This window comes from Trichogramma pretiosum, unplaced genomic scaffold (assembly GCF_000599845.2).
Source record: "Trichogramma pretiosum strain Unisexual culture from Peru unplaced genomic scaffold, Tpre_2.0 scaffold25, whole genome shotgun sequence".
Classification (NCBI taxonomy): domain Eukaryota; kingdom Metazoa; phylum Arthropoda; class Insecta; order Hymenoptera; family Trichogrammatidae; genus Trichogramma; species Trichogramma pretiosum.
This window is the reverse complement of record NW_019641621.1, coordinates 408,802-425,484: the sequence shown is the minus strand read 5'-3', so window position 1 is coordinate 425,484 and position 16,683 is coordinate 408,802. Positions and strand designations below refer to the sequence as shown.

The window sequence follows — 16,683 nt, the reverse complement described above, 5'->3', positions numbered from 1 at the left end:
AAAGAGATTAGTTTCTCTCCCTCTCAACACGAGTGCAGTTTACATATATTTATGTCTTGGCTCGCGCGGGTGGTGGTGTAGAGTAGGTGGAGGAGAGCAACCTCGCGGCGCGTCGCGAGTCATTGAAAGAGAGCAGAGCGCGATGCGACTGCGGAGGTGCACGCAAAAGAGAGAAAGAGCGAAAAAGACGACACGGAGCCAAAGGAGAATCAAAAGCGTATGTGTGTGTATGCAAAAGAGAAGCGGCAGCGGTGGCACTGCGTGCAGCCAGCAGCAAGCCCCAGCTACTACTACTACTACCTACTACCTATGCTATAGTAGATATATACGGCTCTCTGCGCTCCGCCAGAAATAACTAATAAGATATTCACTTGAAGACGGGCGGCCATCCGGCCCGGACGACGGTGCGCGGTGCGTTCCTTATATACCTTTATATACACTAAACTCTCGCTCTCGATAATTACTTTCTTTCTTTTCTTTTATTTTTTTTTTGCAAAAAAAGTTTTCTTACGGAAACTCAGACACACACACACGTACCACTAGCACGTCATACATCGACACCTACTTTTTCATTTTTTTTTATTTCGTATCAAAAGTCGACATTGCAATCGTTGCGAGCCATCAACGAGCTGGGGGTTATATACCGTGCGCGCATTCGTAGGTATCTTTTTTTTTTTTTTTGCATCTAGATCATGCGAGTGAGTGCGTGTTTTCTATACGCGAGTGTCAGCCAGTGGGGGGGCACAAGGCCTAGCAACAGCAACAGCCCCTTTTTTCGAGTTGTATATAAGAAAAAATTTGCAGTGACAGTGCTTTATACGTATACTATATACAATAACTATACTACAACTACGGGTGAAAAAGTTTAATGGGTCGTCGCTCTCGCGCGCGCTCCGTGTGTGCGGATGCGCGCTGCTAAAAGTTCGCGCAACCAAAAAAGAAAAAGTGAAAGTGTCGTTGTTGAACCAAAGAAAAAAAAATCACAGCCTTTTTTTCTGCCATCGTCTCTCTCTATCGTCGAGTCTCGACAAAAATTCAAAAGTGTATCCACGCATATAAATTCGCAGTCAAGCTCTACGGCTCTCGTATTATAATGCATAAGCGGGCCAGATATTTTCCGTCAATTTCTGCTGCTACTGGTGCTGCTGCTGCTGCTACAAGCGTTGCGCATTTTACGCGCAGCTATAAGAGACAGAAGGAGAGAGAGTGATAGAGAGCTTAATAGCGCATTATATATATGACGATGAATACGGGAAATGCAACCGTTCGAAACATCACTCACATAAGTATAATCCTCCAATTAAAATAGTCTAGCCGTATGCGTGGTATGTATATATATGATACAAAAGTTCAAGCGGCTGTCTGTGCATGCGTGTGTATGTGTGTGTGTGTTCTAGATAGGTATAATATTTGTCACTAATTCAGACTTCATACTTAGAATTAACGGTCGAGTTGCATGCACGTATGCGTGCCTAAAGATAGACTTTTCAACGAATTCTAAGTATATTTGTCACTGCAGCTTGTGTGCGAGTATGCCTGTGCCGCAGCAGGCAAGGCGGAATGTCTTCTATACCGTAACGCGCGCGTTTTTGCGCGAAACATTTTTAGACCCGATTGTTTTTTATTTTTTTTTACTTTTTTGTCCATTTCGAAGCGGCCGTTTTATTATATTCGAGTACCTTTCAAGAGTTTTTAATCGTCCGCACGCGTAGTAATAGTCCGCAGCCAGCCGGCTATCGAGCTATTCTCTTTGAGCTTTCGGTCGGGGCGGCGCGCTGCGTAAAAACAAAAATCGACGTAAGTTCCGGTCAAATAATTTCGGGCAAAGTTTCGCTCGTCCGCGCTATATACCGCTATTCACTTTGAAAGCAGAAATCCGTTCGACCTGTAGCATAGTATACATGTGCATGTGCGTGTATATAGTTCGAGTATGTGTGCCGCGTGTGCGTATATACGTTCTCGAGAGAGAGAGAGAGTTTCGCCCTCGTCCCTTCTATATTTAAGTGTTAGATAATCTAAGGGGGCACGCATGCCTCTTGGCCGACGCTGCTGCTTGCTGCTGCAGCAAAGTCGCGTCGTGTTTAGTTACTCTAAAACTGTACTACTACTACAGGCAGCAAAAAGCAGCAGCAACGGCAGCAGACATGCCACCGCCGCTCAACTCACCGCGAGAGAGAAACGTTAGAAAGCTTTAAAGCTCTTCTCTCTCTCTCTCTTCCCGGCAGCTGCAGCCTCTGTATATAATATAAGCAGCAGCGGCGGCATGATACTACTGCTGCTGCTTGTACGTCGTGTAAGCCCGAGCGCAGGCGAATTTCGAGATCGTTTCCCTGCACGCGCGCAAGCTCTCCCACTGATGCCACACAGTCGATCCGTTTTGATGTGTATATACGCGAATATATTAAAAAAGGCTCGCCTCCTCGTGAGCTTGCGCGCGCGCGCGATTGATCATTTGGCTGCTCTGCGCAACTTTATACTACAACCGAGCTTTCGAGAGGAAAGAAAAAATGAAATCAGAGTACGGACGAGCTTTTTGAGACAACGAGCGAGCGAGCAGCGCAGCGTCTCATCCGAGATAAATTACTCTCTTTCTCTCTCTCCGCAACGCGCGCGTATAAAATGTGGATGTATACTTTAAGCTAACGCGCGTGTGTCTGTGCGCGCGCCTGCGAGTGAGCACATTGACAAGTCTCTCTCTCTCTCTGCGCTAAGCCGGCCATAGAGAGTCGTCTGTCTCTCTTTTGTACGTGTGCGAGTAGGTACACGATGTCGTCGTCGTCGTCGTCGTCGAGGCCAAACATACTTAGAGCGGATAAGCACATGAGTCATTCTCTTACTCTTCTCTCTCTGTGCTTTACGAAGCTTTTACTCTCTCTGTATACTTGTATATGTGTGTGCCGCGTATACATCTGCACGCGACGCGACGTACGTACGTATACACGACACGAGAATACTTTCGCATGCGAGCTGCTACAATTTTCGCGCTGCCGAGCCGCGTTAATATAGTAATCAGGTGTTTGCTCGCTCGTATACGCCTCTCCCCCTACCTCTAGCCTAGCTCTCTGTGTTTTTCTTTCTTCTCCTCCTCATTTTTTTTCTTTTTCTTTTTTTTTTTCGTTGTTCATCTTCTTACTCTCATAGTCGCGCTCGTTTTCTTCTGATACGCCTCTCTCGCTCGCTCTTGCTCGCACTTTTTCTTCTCTCCTCTCCTCTGTATACACATATCGCTCTATACGCGTTATACGCGTATTGTACCGTATATACACACGCGTACACACCCACGCCTCTTATGTACGAGCACGAACGGGCTCGTGTGGAGGTATTTTTCCATTCTCGCTCGCTCGCGTCGGGGCCAAAACTTGATCAAAAAAATGTTTGCCCCGAAAATTTGTCTTTTATATATGCGTGCTCACACTACTCGTGACGCAACAACACCGTACGAATCGTGCCGGCCCATCATCATCCCTCCGAATGCTGCTATTTTTTTTCTTGTTTTTCGTCGTCGCATCACGCAGAAAACAGGGATTCTCGCGGAATAACAGAGCACTTTGCGCGCGAGATATACATATTTTGTTTACACACGGATAACACAGAAAAATAAGCCTGCTCTCTCTAGCGCACGGAAAAAAGTTTCGTCCGTGCAATAAGGGCGCGTAGGTAGCGAGTACATAATATTTGCTCTTCGATATCGAGGCGCGTGGGCGCGCGGGCGTGAATAACGAATCGTCGTTGTTGCGCGATTGCGTGGGTGGGCTCGCGTGATCGTGCACGCACAAAAATTAAGGAAGCAAATCGGAGGGAAATCGCAAAAATAGGAATATAGCGAGGACGACTACTGTATTTACGCGCGCGTGCGAACGCAAAATTTTTCGTTACGTTGTTGTTGTTGTTTTTCCCGAAAAACTACCTACGGAATAGTACACAGAGCGAGCGAGCCATCACGCACACGCCAATGTCAATATTTTTCTCGCGCGCAGTTTTCGACGCAGTGTACGTGCAAGCTCATACGCAAATATCGAGTGTACCGAGAGAGAGAGAGAGAGAGAGAGCTATTTGCTACATAATACACTTCGAAAGAGAGTTTCGAGGCTTAGCTGACGCGCGCGTGGCGTATAGCGTGTTCAAGACGATTCTCTCACACCCTCTATTCTGTCTGTCTGGCTCTGCATTATACACCACTCATCCCCTTTTCGCATACGATGCGCCACGATCAGGCACTCGTCGTCGTATCATCGTCACGTATATATTTCTAACTAATTGAATGAGCCTTTATCTTTGCCTATCGCGTGCATGGCATCGATTCCTCGCGTTTCTCGCGTACGTACATAAGATGATGTGTATAACGTGTCGTCGAGAGCTGTCGCATAATTGTCAAGTTTCCCTCCTTCGCGAATTTCTCACCGCAGATCGCGAATCGTTGTACTTCTCGCGCATCAAACTATGAAAAGGACATGAATCATCGTCGTCGTCGTCGAGTAGCGATGTAAACCTAGAACCGATTCATTCGCTGCTGCTGCTGCTGAAAAAAATATCAACCTGCAGCTCGCGTCGCTAAATAATTCGTTCGCGACCGTACTCTGAGTGTCTTACCTATATACACACACACGCACACGCACGCGAGAGACTATGATGCATCTGTTGCTACTTAAGCGACGATTTTCCAATGCCGCGTTCGCAACTCGGCTATATATATCCGCAACGCTGCTGCACGCAGCGGCACTTGATAAATGAGCCGCATTGAACGTCGCGTCGCGCGGGCATTGTGCGCTGCGATGCATCGCGCGCATCGATGTTTACCTATCAATTTCGCGTCGGCGTCGGAGGAAGTATACGATCGCCACCTGTGCCGCAGTGATGCGTGTGTGCGTGTCTGTGTGTGTGTGCATTATTATGACCTTGACACCCGCGCTTATAGCTGCACCTATATTATATACACATAGGCGGCTCTCACTGTCACGGCGCGCACATTATCGCGCCGGTAAAAAGGCCGACGTTGTTCGCCGAGTCCGTGGCCTTACAAAACAGAGTCACCGGCTACGACAATTATTATAATTATTCCGCATACGCGTTTCGCTCTCGTGCTATCGATATCCCGTTTGATACGACTCCAATTTCTTTCGTTACGTGTATATATTTCTCGACTTTCCTTTGAATTTTTTCTCTCTCTCTCTCTCTCTCTCTCTTTCCATCTCATCGATGTGTATCTCGTATATAATATAAAATAAATTTTTTTCCCTCTACATAATATCGAGAGCGTATACATATCCGTTATATACCGTATATATGTGTGTGTGTATACTGCACGCGCTAACTAGCAATTCGATTTGCTTCCATCGCAGCAGCACCTCCATATCCGCACCTATTTCTATATACATCATCATCATCGTCATATATATAGGAAAAGCATACAAGGGCGTAGGACGAAAGAGTCTCGCGCTGCGTGGAATTGCGAAGGGGCTCGAGCGAGCGAGGAGAGACATCAATCTTTACTCTCTTCTCGTTCGCGCGCAACTTCATATAATTTCTCCAATGTGTGACGACGCGCGAGCGAGCACAAACTTATGAGCCCTAGACTAGCACACACACACACACACACACACACACATGCACACGGGCGCGCATTAACTCGCTTTCGCAGCAGCATATAAGACTCGCGCGGAGGCTCTCTTTTCACTGCAGCTGCAGGTCGCGCGCGAGGTGTGTGTGTACGTATGTTTGTGTGTAAGTCTTGAGAGGGGTAATATACTGGCCTGGCTTGGGGGAGCGTAGAAAAGCACACGGAAATTCACAATAATGCGCGCGCGCCCAGAGAGAGAGATGAAATATTTTATTGCTTAAGCGTAAAAAAAAATAAAGAGAGAGAGAGAGAGATGGATAGACAAAAGGAGAGAAAAAAGATTGCAATGGAAATGAAACGCGCGTGTTTTCCTGAGCTTTTTCCTTCTCTTCTCTCTCCTCTCTGTTCCTTTTTTTATTTTTATTTTTCCTTTTTTTCAATCGTTTTTCTTCGCGGTTTAGTTTTCTAAAGTGCAGCGAGTGCAGAGAGAGAGAGAGAGAGAGAGAGAGACAGAAAGAGAGCTAAAGCAAAGCAAAGCAGAGGAGCAGAGCAAAGCAAAGCAGGAGCAGCAGCGGCAAAAAAAAAACAACAGAAGAGATATACGACTTTATTCATAATGAGGGTGGCCCAGGCTCTCGCGTTGCGTGTTGGCTTTAGTTTCGAATAAAAATGGTTATTTAAACCTTGATCCGCGGAGCAGAGCAGCAGCAGAGAGCAGAGCAACGAAAATCACGAGTTCTGATTTAATTAACACACACACACACACGCCCACACATAAATACACACACGAGATCCACGAGTTTCACGTGTCTCGGACATTTTCATTCATTGTGACGTTTGTTTTGTTTTATTTATGCTTTCTTTTTTTGGTCTCGCTGCAGCTGACACCCACATCAGCGCCGGACTTTCGTTTCTCTCAAGAGGATACAGGTTCGGGGCCCCATTGACTGAGGGGGGCCCCCCCGAACCAACGGGACCGAGGAACCGCCTCGGGCGGCAACTCCAACGCAAAAAAAAACCGGTGAGTACGTGTATATATTTATTATACTTTATTAATGTGCTTCGTCGCGCTGTTCTTTCCCGTATATATACCATAATATAATAAAATTGGATTAATGAAAGGAAAGGAGGACCGGGTGTCGCGCAATCAAAACGTAATTTATATAGTGTCGAATCCTCTTTTTTTTTTGTCATTTTTTTTTCTATATACACATGCACACACGGGCGCGTCGACGACGACGAAGCACATCCTTAAAACGGATGATGAAAAATTCGATAATCGGTATTGGAAAGTGCGCAGTCTATGTGTGTGTGTGTATGTGTGTGTGACCTATATAGCTAGAGAGAGTATATAGTATATATAACGTTGAAAGAGCAAAGAGAGAGAGGGACATGCACACACGGTGAGTTACATATAACGCCGATGATATAGTTCTGGTACACACACGTAGTGCTGCTGCTGCAACGCCGTGTTTAATCAATTTCCGTCACCCTCTCTCTTTGGTGCCATTGACTGTGTGTGCTGTGCTGTGCTGTGTGCACTACCATGTGTGTGCGCTGCACCGCCTGCTACTGGGGAGCTTTTCGAATGCTATTAGTTATAAGTGATTACCGGCGTTTGTGGAATTAAAAATTGACGTTTTGAGTGGTCGCGCGTGCAGCAGCTAGTAGTAGTAGCACTTCATTGTAGCAGCAGCAGCAGGCCGGGGCGAAAAAGGTCTAAAATTCAGGAGGGAGATAGAGATTTTATTTACACGCGACTCTCTCTATCTCGTGCGCGCGAGCTATATATGTGACGCTTTGTTGCCCATTGTTTTATTCAATTGCTCGAGCTCTGCTTTAAAATTAGTAGACCTCGTACGGCTAAAGGTCTCTACCCGACTCGAATTGGCTCGACATTTTTTCTGTAAAAATATTATATAACAGTATCAACAAGTTTACATATATTCAAGGCATTAATTTAAACGCGTCATTAATGGTCCACTGCACGCGCTGTGCTAGATATCTAGCGCTGTCTATCCGTACGTACTTTCTTTCCCTTCTTTTTAAGATATTTTATAGGTAGGGTGAGAGAGTGAGAGCAAAAGTATAAATTGCACTTTTCAAGTGTAGCCGTAGCCGTCGTAGCAGCTAGCCTTATAGCCTAGCCGACACGGCGGAGCAGAGTATAAGAAGTGCGAGTTTGCAAATGAGACGAGATATTAATTATAATTAATTCGTATTTCAAGCGGAGAGAGAGAGAGAGAGAGGCCAACTAAGTTTGTGCCGCCTCGTGCCTTCTAAAATATCTTATCATTTCGCCCAGAGAGAGAGAGAGAGAGAGAGAGACAGAGTGTGGCGTACACTACTGACTGTGCTTCTGCTGCTGCCGCTGCTGCTAGTAGTACTGCTGCTTCAGCGCAACGGAGAGTGAGAGAAAGGTAACTTTCTCGCTGTGTGTGCAGCGAGCAGCGAGAATCTCCGCCGCCGCCGCCGCGACGAGAACTTACTTAATCTAGAACTTGAATAGTTTTTCCCTTTCTCTCCTCTTTCTCTCTCTCTCTCTCTCTCTCTCTGGCTTGTCTCGCGCGTATCAAGTCGTATAGTCGTTGACTGTGGAAAGACAAAGCCAAGAAGAAGAAGAAGAAGAAGGACATTTGTGTACTTGACCGAGAGAAAGTAACGAGACTGGCGACTTATCTGCACACGCATGGGAGTAGAGAGCTTTTTATGCATTACGATTATGTGCTTTCTCCCCCGAGGGCTGGATATGGTCATCTCGTATCTCTCTCTTTCTCTCTACATGTGCGTGCAGAGAGTTCAGCTCGCCGCCGGCAGCAGCAGCAGCGCGACTATTTTATGAATCGGAAAAACGGCGCGGGCGGAAGAAAAAGAAGAAGAAGAAGAAGAAAAAAAACGAACTGCGCTTGACCAAAACAGCTCGCGAGAGTGGATGACGCTGCTCTTTATTTGCATGCGCGCGGAAACTTTTTTTACACTCTTTACACCTCGCGCGCATAGCCGTGGTGGAACACACACGCGAAATAAACCAAAGTTCCCTTATTTTTTTTTTTTTTTTTATCATCTCACGGTATTAAAAAATAAACTACCCTCGTAAATTACCTCGAAATGATGAATGTTATTTTGTATTACTTTGGTGACAGGCTTTAGATGGTGGCGGCAACGGCAACGGCAGCGCAGGGGCATGATCTCAAATAACGGTCAGAGGCCAGCAGCCCGCCGCCCCATGATTTATAGCTTCGAAAACGATAAAAGGATATTCATCTTGAGAGAGAGAGAGAGAGTTCAGTTTAAAACTTACTTCCCCCGTCTTTTTTTCCACTCTCTCTCTCTCTCGCGCGAACATTTGCTCTTATCAAAAATGGGAAAGCTCATTTCTATATAGAGAGCAGAGCTGCAAGCTCACACACACGATATCGCGAAAATAATGTTCCGGCAGTCAGCGCGCGCGTCACGTTACTTATATATTATAAAGCGCGCTGCTTATTTTATCAGCCGCCGAAATGATCCCTCCACCACCCGTATACGTACGATATGTGTATTAATATATAAATCAGTTATTCGGAGCTTAAAGTTGCTAATTCGACGACGAGCTCCTGCCTGCACCAGCAGCAGCGGCAGCAGCGCCACACGTATAAATTGGTAATTTTGCAAATACGTACGTGCCGCTATGTAAATTCATCGTTGCATTATATGGTATACACGGCACCGCTTAGTCAATATATAATATAGTTCGTAGCGACTTTCATGTATGCGTGTGTGTGTGTGTGGGTGCGTAGTTCGAATCGATAGGCGCGCGCTCGCTACACACATAAAGTAGAATTAGAGAAGTGTCCATACAGCAGCAGGAGGAGAGAGCGCAGCGGCGAACGAGTGCAGCGCGTGGAGCGCAAGCTCGATCAGCGACTTACCCACTGCTGGATAGTAACAGTGAGCAGCAGCGCCGCGCGAGCTTTTTTCGACCTTACCGACGTTATCTTTCTTACTCCTCCTGCTGCACGCGACGGTAAGCTGCGAAAGAGAGAGAGTAACACAAAAAAAAGTCATTATCACGTACGAGTATTATGATACGAGCTTGGCGGGTTCGAGCGCGCGACGACTCGAAACGAGCGATACAATGTATAAATCTATTTCGATCCGCGAGTTTCAACACACACACACACATGTGAGCTTTTTGCTACTCTCATTATTGATTTTTCGGGACGCTCGCCGAGCATATATCATCCAAGTTATAACGCAAGGGCAGAGATAAAAAAGGTATATGGAGTAGAGTGTAAGCGCTTCTGTCTCTCCGTCTCTCTAAGCGCGTGTCGCGTAAGCGCGCGAGAAAAGAAAAACAACAAGAGTGAGCGCGCGGGCGATTGAAAATAAAAACCGGAGCGCGTCGAACCGAGAGCTACTGCTACTGTGGCTGTGGCTGTGCTTGCGAGAAAGCGACCACTGGAAAACTGCTGCTGTGTGTGTGGAGGTGTCGCGCGCTAAAAATAAAAGGGACCTGACTCTCTCTCTCTCGGAATCGTGGTTCGACGACGACGACGACGTATAACGAACGGACTGCCAGCCAAGCCAAGCCAAGCCACAGCCGAGCCAAGAGAGAGACGACTCGTGTGCGTGTGCGTATATCTCTATCAGTATCCGATTCAATCTCGATCGGGTGGCCAACCCAACCCAACGAACGTAGACGCAAGCTCATTTGCATTGCGCGACGCCGAGTGTCGCTGTGGTGCGAGCGCAAAAAAGTAGTGCGCGCTTCAAACTTTTCTTTTTTTTGTATTTATTTACACGAGTCAATCAGTGTGTGTGTTTAGCAATACGTCGTAGTGATAGACGTATAGATTAAGTGATTTACCCATTAGTAGTGCATCTTTCTCTTGTGTTTTCGTGCGTGCGCGTGCTTTTGTGTGCGTGTGTGTGTGCAGTGTGCGATGCCGATCGGTAGTGCCTGAAGTGAATCCACCGCCAAGCCGAGATTTTTTTTTAATCGTCACGAGTGTAATTACTAGTACAGGACAGAAAAAAGGTAAAGCTTTATTTTCTCATCTCTCGGTAGACTTGATACAAAGCACTTTTTCACGCCGCGTTGCACACTCGAATACTGCGCGTACACAATGAGAGAGAAAGAGAGAGAGAGAGAGAGAGAGAGAGAGAGAGCTCCCCAGAAATGGCACTGTACACACACTGGACAAAGAAAAATATTCGTCTAAATTTAAAAGCGGCTACGGATGATCGGCTAAGAGAGAGCAGCGTCATAGCTTAAAGACAGTATATACGTGACGCGATTTTACAATAATTATTACGTATTGTATATACGAGAGATGACGTTTGTCTCTCGGTTTATTACTCTCTCTCTCTCTCTACTACTACGCGGCTCGATCGATCGAATTTTTACCCGATTTCTCTTATCGAGCGGCAAAAAAGCTTGATATCGAGATACAATAAAGATTAGGGAGCTTAGAGGCGTTCGATCATTCAATATTTCGAACGTGCGTATCGCGTAATGATGTGTCCGGCCTGTCGTATATTACGTATATAATAATCAGCGATGAGCAAAAATTTTTCAGATAGATATACAAATTATTAAAGAGTCGATTCCACGCGTATAGAAATCTAAAAGTAGCCGCGGAGAGAGAAAGAAGCGTGCTCGTCGGAAAAATTACCCACTATATAAATAAAAAACAAAGCATCTCTCGACAGAGACAAAAGGAGAGCGAGAAAGAAAGAAAGAGAAAGAGAAAAAAGTGATTATATGCCAAAACGGTATGTAGCAGTAGTAGTAGAAGAGTCGGAGTCTGCCTCGCGCTACCAACTTTGTTTTGAACTCTCCAAAACGGCGTATTAATATACGCGCGCACACGTACGCGCGGATTTGCGGATGCCGAGAGCAGCAGCAGCAGCAGCAGCAACAGCAGCAACAGCCGTCCAATTGGGATTGACCGAAAAAGCTTTAAGCTCCGAAAGAGAGAGAAAGACTCTCGAGCGCACGAAGCGCTTTATATATTTTTTAACTGAAAATAATTCAACTGAAATACAGACCCACCGAAAATCACGCATACACGCGCGCGGGCAGAGAAACGTCGTCACCTACTCAACTCGAACTCGAAGCACGGATCATATACAGGCAAGCTATATACGTGTTTTGTCGAAATGCGTATAAAAATAAACCGCGCGACGACCCACCGAAATCGATGAATTATTACCTCGGCGCGCGGGGCAAGTCGTGCGTGGCAAGATCGTTTAATTGCTCGACTCGACTCGCGCGCAGGTAAAACTCGTATGTACCTAAGATCGTTCGATGACTAACGAATCCGTGTATATCCAACTTATATGGAGCAAATAATAAACTAGGAAGCTTTACAACTACCGCGACTCGCGCAGAAAAGTCTCGAAAATGAGCCGGAAGACAAAAAATAGAAAAGCCAAGTGAGCTAAGCATAAGCGTATAAGCGAGCGATGATAAATGAAAAGTGACGCAAAAAGTTTTTCAATGGCAGCGGTGGCGGCGCGCGTGAGTGAAATGCTGCCGCAGCCGTGTGTGGCGTCATTGATCTATCTCTAAATTTCAATTTTAAAAACCCCTACCGCCGCAGTTCGTAAGAGTAGCAGTAGTAGTAGTAGTACGAAGCAACAGCGGCAATTTGCTGCCGAGTTTTAGACGGAAAGAGGATTAAAATAAAACCGAAGGCGAGTGTTTAGGTAAACATCGCGCTTTATCCCACCCTGACACACGCGTGTATCGCGCTCGCGGCTATATCGTATGTATACGCAAAAGCTTCTGCTGCTGCTGCTGCTGCTGCTGATGCTCGGTACAGCACAGAGTAAAAACGCGGAGAATCTTGCCACTCGGACAAACACCCGTAAGCTCGACTAGATACAGAGAAAGAGAGAGGGAGAGAATTTGATTCGATGCATAATATTTGATGGTAGGTAATCTAAGAAGCAAATGTCAACGATGGCTTTGGTCAGCAAAACATGTCGATTTACGTTTTTTGTACGTCGATAAAGTAACTACGATTGTAAGAAACTATCTTTTCAAAATTGTCTTTTGACTTATGCCATTACTTCAGCTTTGCCACTTGCAGATTTACCAATAAAGATACTCGCCGCCATCTAGCGGTCGAAATTGGCTCTAAATACGATTGAATTTATATTATATATGAATTTTTGGTGTACATTGCGGCACTCGCTCTTTTTTTTCCTTTTGCCTCGCTCGACCGATGTATAAAATGTTATTTCAGACTTGTAATTAAAAAATGACATGCGAGTTCTGCCTTAGTGGAGCATCTCGTTATCGCGAGACTCAGTTTCATCAAACTTGAGCCGTCTAGAAAGTTTTATAGTTTTATAATATTTCTTTGTTGCGGAGGTAGATACAAATGCATGCGCAGCACGACTTAAAATTTTTACATATTTTTTAAGCAGTTCAGGCGCCCATGTTACCACTAGCCGTATACAATATCTAATTGGTTTAACCAGTGTTTGCTTAGTACTTGGATCAATCCGGAAAGCTTCAAAGTGCTTGAACTTATACAATTTTTGTTACTTTATCACTAGCAGATTTAGAAACAACGGTACTCGCCATCTGGTGGTGGAGGCTCAAACTAGCATTATTGTGTTTCAAGTAATTGAAACCCAGACTAAATTTTTTTAAAACGCTTAAATTGTCATTTTCAAGTCATTTAAAATTTGCTTAATATTTGTTACTTAATTTTTATGAAAATTGTAAATGTATTTTAAAACTTTTATAAGGTCATTTTTCGATCATTGAGCAATCATTACTATCGAGCGTCTCCACCGAAGCGACGACGATTATTTGACCTAATCAAAAGTTACGTCTCGCTATTTAAATACACGCATCATCAAAGTCAGACGAATATTTCAAATTGAAACGTTCAATTTACGAAATGTACCGGTACTAAAAGTCAAAAAGTTCGCAATTTTTGAGGGGAAAGAGAGAAAAATCACTACACCGCCGCACGTTGATGATTTTTGTGTGGGGGCCACGAGACCTACATAAATATACATTATAATCCCTATAATATAACCGCGAGATAGGTATTCTCGAGCTTTTGAGCACATTTTATTATTCGTGAAATATTTGTCAAGATCTCGTTTCACGGAGCGCGTGTATTGCGAAATTTCTCTCTCTCTCTCTCTCTCTCTCTCTCTCTCATTTTGCTCGGATCGGCCCGAGGATTTTCACACCGTTTCGAAGAGCAAGGCCGAACGATTTTTAAAATACATTTATACACTCCAACCAGATGGTAAAATAGCTGCAATGTCGCTCGATTCTTTACTTCCTCGATATATTTACTTTCGTGAGTGGCATCTTTTTTCTGCAACCAACCCAAAAAAAAGGTCGATAAATATTTCACGCGTTGGCGTATCGAATCACAAAAGAGGTGGCAATGATATGTTTGTCGAGTGCACTCGGTAATTCGAAAATGTAAGAGAGTACTTACACAGCGACGATATATTTTATTTTTCTTGTAAACGCGTTGGGAACCTCGTATTTATTTTTATTACGAATATTTTTCACCGTACGAGATATTCCGATTTTTTGAGGTAGTCGAGTGAACTTATTTTCAAGAATATACGGCATTGACAAAGATTCAGCTTTGATAATGTCGGTTCTTATTCTCGCTGTACGCGAACTACTTGGGTGCGCAGTAATTTTCCTTTACTCCCAATGTTAGTACAGTTATACCCATTCATTATCATTATGATTAATTAGTATCTATTTCGAAGGCGACTGTCTGTTTAACGCAGATTGATCGAATCCAAAATATTCACGCGCTGCTCGAATTTCAGAAATCCAAAGTTTTTCCAGTGCCGTCAATTTATTTACCGAAAAAAATTATGAATTTTATATAATCTATAATGAGCTTTGCGAATCATAATAGATTATTAAACGAACGATTTTTTGTACAATATGATATAAAATATGTATCGTAAGCCAGCTTTGTTGATGATCGAATCGATTTTCGTGATAATCCACAGATATAGAGGATGGAGCAGTTCGAGCAACTGCTGACGTGTGCCATCTGCTTGGATCGCTACAGAAACCCAAAATTGTTACCATGCCAACACAGCTTCTGCATGGAGCCGTGCATGGACGGGCTGGTCGATTACGTGCGTCGACAGGTCAAATGTCCGGAATGTCGCGCGGAACATCGCATACCCTACCAAGTAAGTTTATCATCAATGGCTCGGGCGCGCGATTCTACTTTGCTCATTTTTTCATACATGCTTTTTGTTTTTCTTAATTAATCAAAGGGCGTCCAAGCCTTCCCGACCAACGTGACGCTGCAGCGCTTCCTCGAGCTGCACATCGAGATCACGGGCGAGCTGCCCGATCCCACCTCGGGCCAGATCATGGAGCGCTGCAGCGTCTGCTCGGAGAAGAGCTACTGCAACACCTGCGCCCACTGCGAGAAAAAGTGCTGCCCCGAGTGCAAGGACGAGCACGTCAAGATACTGCGTAAAAACATCGTCAGCATAAACTCGCAGGTAAGTTTTACAACGTTACAGACTTTACGGCGGCGGGGGGAGAATTAAGAGATGAAAAAAACATAGGCGACTATGCGCACGACGACGAACGACGAGACTTATAAATAGCTATTAAATTGTGCCGTGTATAGAGCCGGTAGCAGCAGCAACTTGCGCGCCGCATCTTATACACACACGCGCGTAAGCACGAGGTGCGCTGCAATATACATAATATAAAAACGACTCTTTGTTTCGTGAGACTCGAGTATACGGCGCGCTAATGAAACGATTTTTTGTACAGCAAACTCTTCGGTGCTTATAAGAGAGAGAGAGCATCCATAATTAGAATCGACGCGCGGAAAAGAGCTTTTCAAGCTGTTATATACCCCCAGCCGTCGTCCGTTGCCTTCTTGAAAATTATTATAACGTCGAGTCGAGATAACGGCGCGTTTAAAATTTCATACATTATATCCTCTCTGCGTTATATACGATATATACATATAATGCAGGCGTGTGCTTTTCCTCGAGTATCGCTTTTCTTCTCTCGCGTCGAGAGTGTCTATCGCTCGCTCGGAAACTTTATCGTTATCCCGAGATTGTAATACGTACCTCTTGTAGCGCAGCGACTGTAACGTTCTCGGCGTACTGGCCGGCGACGTTGCCCCTCGGATCGTAATTGCAGACGACGTAGGTCTTGCCCTCGGCCGTCACCGCCACCCCGACCCCGAGCTTGCAGCTCGACTTCCAGACGAGTTGGGTGAAATTTTTACAGGCCTCGAGCTGCTCTTGGCCGCCGGCACTGTCTCCCGCGGCGAAATCGTATTGACGATTTTCTCCGTACCTATATGCAATTAATCGCGATGAAGACGATGACGTGGAAAATTAATGAAAAATCTGCGTCTGCTTTACTGACCAACTGTGGACCGCGACTTGGGGCGCGCACCACTGGCCGGGTCCGCAGCTTCCCACGTACAGATTCTCCCCGTAACAATTTTCCGGCCGAGGTTCAAGATTATCCTTCTTAGCGAGAGCGTCTGCCCAGTCTTGCGCAAAAGCGGATAACTTTGGTTTTACACACACGTAAAATTGTACATATGTAGTGTTTTGTGTGCGAAAGAGAGAGAGGACGAGAAAATTTCGTGCATGACAATTTGCTCGGTTTTTCATTGCCTTTTTGAAAGACAAAAAAAATAAAAATCAATCGAAATACCTTGATGTCGAGAACCAAGTCGGGCGAACAATGCAGAGAGCGGAGCGTATTGTGCAGCTTAAGACATTCTTCGGCGAATTGAGCTTTGCTTTTGATTCATAATGGGGCAAGGGTTTTGAATTTGATCAGATATAAAGCTGTTCGATAGAGTTAGATAGAGATGCGTGAAGGAGGAAAAAATCAAGCTTACTTGGCCATTGTTGTTATTATTATTTTCTGTTTATATTTTATTTAAAAACACATAATTTTGAAGCGAAAAATTGGCAGAGGTTAGGGACTTGGAATTTTCTGTGACAAGTTGTTTATGTCATCCGAACCGTTTTGAATGGTTTCGCTTTTTTCTATACCTCCTAACTTCAAGCCCTATACACTCCTTCGCGCGTCGACGTTCCCTTTCAGATTATTTTCTCGCTCGTATTTTCATACGCAT

General features: G+C 44.9%; 1 protein-coding gene across 9 annotated transcripts in view; it reads left to right on the top strand.

Annotated features, from left to right (window-relative positions):
- The first annotated feature begins 313 nt into the window (after nt 1-313).
- LOC106654178 (RING finger protein nhl-1) overlaps nt 314-16,683 on the top strand; it is a 37,251-nt gene continuing 20,881 nt past the window's right edge. For 6 of the 9 annotated variants that reach the window (XM_014373919.2, XM_014373922.2, XM_014373921.2 and 3 more), the window contains exons 1-4: nt 314-411; nt 6,439-6,578; nt 14,555-14,743; nt 14,831-15,064. In XM_014373919.2, coding sequence (XP_014229405.1) covers nt 14,564-14,743; nt 14,831-15,064 — 414 coding nt within the window. In that variant the 5' untranslated portion in view covers nt 314-411; nt 6,439-6,578; nt 14,555-14,563. Of the gene's footprint in view, nt 412-6,438; nt 6,579-10,104; nt 10,171-10,207; nt 10,578-12,395; nt 12,478-14,554; nt 14,744-14,830; nt 15,065-16,683 lie in introns of those variants that run through there. The other 3 variants (XM_023458868.1, XM_023458867.1, XM_023458869.1) reach the window with 3 other exon arrangements.